Source organism: Clinocottus analis, unplaced genomic scaffold, assembly GCF_023055335.1.
Source record: "Clinocottus analis isolate CAN_PGR_092001 unplaced genomic scaffold, fCliAna1.0.p SCAF_271, whole genome shotgun sequence".
Classification (NCBI taxonomy): Eukaryota; Metazoa; Chordata; class Actinopteri; order Perciformes; family Cottidae; genus Clinocottus; species Clinocottus analis.
Genome location: NW_027176011.1, coordinates 1 through 5,000, shown reverse-complemented (window position 1 = coordinate 5,000; position 5,000 = coordinate 1). Strand labels below are relative to the sequence as shown.

The 5,000-nt window shown below is 41.1% G+C and overlaps 1 protein-coding gene across 1 annotated transcript in view; it reads right to left on the bottom strand.

The window, feature by feature from the left end:
* The window catches only part of LOC137795299 (amphiphysin-like), a gene marked incomplete at its 3' end in the record, with an annotated part of 17,185 nt that extends 12,625 nt beyond the window's left edge, over positions 1-4,560 (bottom strand). The window contains exons 1-4 of the mRNA XM_068592674.1: positions 4,336-4,560; positions 2,912-2,992; positions 1,840-1,894; positions 1,618-1,712 (exon numbers count right to left, since the gene is read on the bottom strand). Coding sequence (XP_068448775.1) covers positions 1,618-1,712; positions 1,840-1,894; positions 2,912-2,992; positions 4,336-4,404 — 300 coding nt within the window. The remainder of the gene's footprint in view (positions 1-1,617; positions 1,713-1,839; positions 1,895-2,911; positions 2,993-4,335) is intronic.
* Positions 4,561-5,000: the final 440 nt, after the last annotated feature.

Here is a 5,000-nt window from a genome sequence, read left to right as displayed (position 1 = left end):
ATCACCTCTCTAGTGACTACTGTAAACCATCCACATGACTATGAGACTCATCACCTCTCTAGTGGCTACTGTAAACCATCCACATGACTATGAGACTCTCCACCTCTCTAGTGGCTACTGTAAACCATCCACATGACTATGAGACTCATCACCTCTCTAGTGGCTACTGTAAACCATCCACATGACTATGAGACTCTCCACCTCTCTAGTGGCTACTGTAAACCATCCACATGACTATGAGACTCATCACCTCTCTAGTGGCTACTGTAAACCATCCACATGACTATGAGACTCTCCACCTCTCTAGTGGCTACTGTAAACCATCCACATGACTATGAGACTCATCACCTCTCTAGTGGCTACTGTAAACCATCCACATGACTATGAGACTCATCACCTCTCTAGTGACTACTGTAAACCATCCACATGACTATGAGACTCATCACCTCTCTAGTGGCTACTGTAAACCATCCACATGACTATGAGACTCTCCACCTCTCTAGTGGCTACTGTAAACCATCCACATGACTATGAGACTCATCACCTCTCTAGTGGCTACTGTAAACCATCCACATGACTATGAGACTCATCACCTCTCTAGTGGCTACTGTAAACCATCCACATGACTATGAGACTCTCCACCTCTCTAGTGACTACTGTAAACCATCCACATGACTATGAGACTCATCACCTCTCTAGTGGCTACTGTAAACCATCCACATGACTATGAGACTCATCACCTCTCTAGTGGCTACTGTAAACCATCCACATGACTATGAGACTCATCACCTCTCTAGTGACTACTGTAAACCATCCACATGACTATGAGACTCTCTACCTCTCTAGTGGCTACTGTAAACCATCCACATGACTATGAGACTCTCCACCTCTCTAGTGGCTACTGTAAACCATCCACATGACTATGAGACTCATCACCTCTCTAGTGGCTACTGTAAACCATCCACATGACTATGAGACTCATCACCTCTCTAGTGACTACTGTAAACCATCCACATGACTATGAGACTCATCACCTCTCTAGTGGCTACTGTAAACCATCCACATGACTATGAGACTCTCCACCTCTCTAGTGGCTACTGTAAACCATCCACATGACTATGAGACTCTCCACCTCTCTAGTGGCTACTGTAAACCATCCACATGACTATGAGACTCATCACCTCTCTAGTGGCTACTGTAAACCATCCACATGACTATGAGACTCATCACCTCTCTAGTGGCTACTGTAAACCATCCACATGACTATGAGACTCTCCACCTCTCTAGTGGCTACTGTAAACCATCCACATGACTATGAGACTCTCCACCTCTCTAGTGACTACTGTAAACCATCCACATGACTATGAGACTCTCTACCTCTCTAGTGGCTACTGTAAACCATCCACATGACTATGAGACTCTCCACCTCTCTAGTGGCTACTGTAAACCATCCACATGACTATGAGACTCTCCACCTCTCTAGTGGCTACTGTAAACCATCCACATGACTATGAGACTCTCCACCTCTCTAGTGGCCTGTGTGTTACAGGGACAGCTTCGGGTTACCCTGACAACGGGACACCTGTCCAGTAATTCAGGTGATTTTATGACTCTGACCTTCCCGATGACCATGACGTCATCTTTTCCATGCCAGTCTGGTTCATAGACTTCATGCAGAGACTGCGTCAGGTTAATGGAGGCCTGCTGCATCCCTGCAGGAACAAAAACACTCAGCTGACAGACATTGTCACTTTATGAGTGCTGCATGTTTTCTGTACATGCCGTATGACATACTTAAGAGGATTTTAAGGGACTGAACTCAAAAAGACTTGTTCTCACCTTTAATGGCAGACATGTAGGCTTTCATCTCCCTCTGCAGCCGTGAACCTTCAGACTGACACAACAGACAAACATCAACTACAGGGAATCGTGAAGTCTTCCATTTTTTTCTGGAGAACAGTTTTTTTTAGTACTTTGGTAAGTTTGAGGGTGGATCTGCCGTCAGGATCATATTTGTATGATGTTGTATTATAATTTCGGTCATATTCATGTGGCCCTCCAGGGGTTATGTTAGATTTTTCTTTTTAATATATATCTAAAATGAGCATCTGTAATGGAGTCACAAATACACTCTGGCACTTCTTATTTTTGAATTTATTATATATTATTTTTGTTCATTATTAAACAATCCTGTTGAGTGTGTGTGTGTGTGTGTGTGTGTATGAAATTTATTTTCAAGCGTTAAATCTGTTTTATGTGGAATTTGCGTTTGACCACTTCTGTGCCTCCTAGGCTTCCATAGTCCCGTTTTTTTCTTCACTAGAGTTTAATACTGTTCATGGTAAGTTGTGGGGAAAATGAGGTTGCACTAATTTGATATATTCTTTTAAAATGTGACCGTTTGTTTCGCACGATAATGGTCGCTAATCCGATCACGCTGACCAGCTGTGAGCTACCAGAATGTGTGTGTTTTATTGTCTTCTGCAGGAATGAATGAATGCTGTAAAATTAATCTGAGTTGACCTCTTGCATGCCCTAAACACATCTGTTACACTTCCATTTCAAAAATCATTTAAAAATAATTATCTAATAAATATTAAATAAAATATAAGTACTTCAAACTGAATTGGGTATAGTCAATATTAAAATCAGACACAGTGCTGTGTATTACATCTTTTTGGGGTACTCGACTTAAAAACATATTTCACAGGGTTACGTCACAGAAAAAAGGTTGAGAACAACGGTTTTACAGCATTTACACAACCATATGTGACCAAATGTTGCAGTGGTGTCTTTGTGCTGACATCATTGTACTTGTGCAGTTTCCTGGTGCTCAGCTGGGCTGCTCGAGTGTGTTCATTTAGTCACAAACTATAGGATTGCGTAATGCTGGTGTGTAAACATCGCTCACCTCCTGTCTCCGAAAGTTCACGACTACTTGTTCAAACTGCTCATCTTTGGTCTCATCTGCTTTTCCCAGTTTCTGCAGCACCTGAAAAATCACCAAATTATCCATATTCATGAATGCTGACAAAAAATACTGCAACTTTTCTAATTAAACAGTCACTTTTTAACAACAATTTGCCAGTGCAAAGGTCTTCATTGTAAAGGCAATCATTGTCTTTTGTTTAATGTACTTATTGCATTTTTATACGTAATTTCTCCTAAATAATATTTGTGCATTCCTCTAGCTAGACTTTCATGAGTCACAAATAAATACATTTACTAGTTGACCTAAAAGATACTTGTTTTGATTGTGTTTTAACACAATATTTTGTTCTTCCCACAAGTTAATAAACATTTATAAACAATTATATACTGTCATTTAATCAATTCTGACCATGACATGAGCTCTTTATACAATTTATTATATGTCATTTCCTGGGAAGGTTATTTGCTTTGTTTGAGTATCAGAGAAACGTCTACCTTTACAACATGACACCTGTTGAATATTTAATAGGCCCGGTGTCTGGCTGCTTCTCCTGAACGCCTCAGATCAATCTGCTGAATGTGTCCCTGAAGGCATCGCTTCCTGTCAGCTGCTTCTCACAAACGAACACTCTCCTTTTCTACAGTCTGCTTGCTGTGAGCTCGTTGTCTGCAGATCACTCAGAGGAACTCATCAATAACTTCCTTTGATTTTTCATGCTAATAATCAGTGATTGTCAGTCCATGGGAGGACGCCCAATGTTCCTTATCATATATAGATATAAGAATAATAAGACATTTCATTTATAAAGCCTTCACATGGTACTATAAGACACTTCAATATATATATATATATATATATATATATATATATATATATATATATATATATATATATATATATACGACATATTTATAGGAGGTTATTAATTGATTAAAGAGATATATGCATTATATTTACTAACCGGCTCCTATAGACAACAAGCAGGTAACTGAGCCTGCGTCAGAAATGATGTCATCACGCAACAGACGGGCACCCCCGCCCCCCTCTGCGACCTTTGAAAACATCTCACGTCATTTACTTAAAGACGTGACAAGTGACGTCATAGCAGAGAGATACAGTCATGTTAATCCACGTCTGCTTCCGCCATCAGTGCTATGTGACGTCACCCTCTACGCGGATCAATATCTGATATACTGATATACATGTATCTCTCTCTCTATAGAGAGAGAGAGAGAGAGAGAGAGAGAGAGAGAGAGAGAGAGAGAGAGCAGAATAACGCAGCGCCTCGCGCGCTGTGCGGGCCTGAGCCTCCGTGTCCTCGTGCCCTCCATCCACTAGCTGCTTCACTCTCATCATCATCCTCTTCATCACACATCAAACCATCATCCACCTCTTCCTCTTACCTTCTCCTGCGCGCGGTTCAGTCTTTTCTGCACGTTTTTAGCGAAGATTCCTGTTTTGATTTCCGCCATGACGCCGAGAGAGAGAGAGAGAGAGAGAGAGAGAGAGAGAGAGAGAGAAAGAGAGAGAGAGAGAGAGTAAGAGAGAGAGGATTATCAGCTCGAGACTGCAGGAGGGGGAGGTGTGTGTGTGTGTGTGTGTGTGTGTGTGTGTGTGTGTGTGTGTGTGTGTTTGAGTGAGTGAGTGAGTGAGTGTGTGAGAGAGAGAGAGAGAGAGAGAGAGAGAGAGAGAGAGAGAGAGAGAGAGACAGAGAGAGAGAGAGAGAGAGAGAGAGAGAGAGAGAGAGAGGGGGAGTGTTTTAAGTGGGCGGGTTTTTAAGCAATGACAAGTCATCTGATTGGATCGTTCCAGTCAACCTCCTCCTTACTTTGGTTTGAACAAAACTGTTAATTAAAAACACAAAAGTTGTAAATAAATACACAGTAGTGTCTCTTTAAATGTAAATATATTAATTATAAATAAATACACAGAAGTATTTACTTGCATGACAACACTGCAGCATAAACATGGAAACACTGCAGTACAGACATGAAAGAATGCAGCACAGACATGACACAATGCATTACAGACATAAAACCACTGCAGTACAGATATAAAACACTGTCTT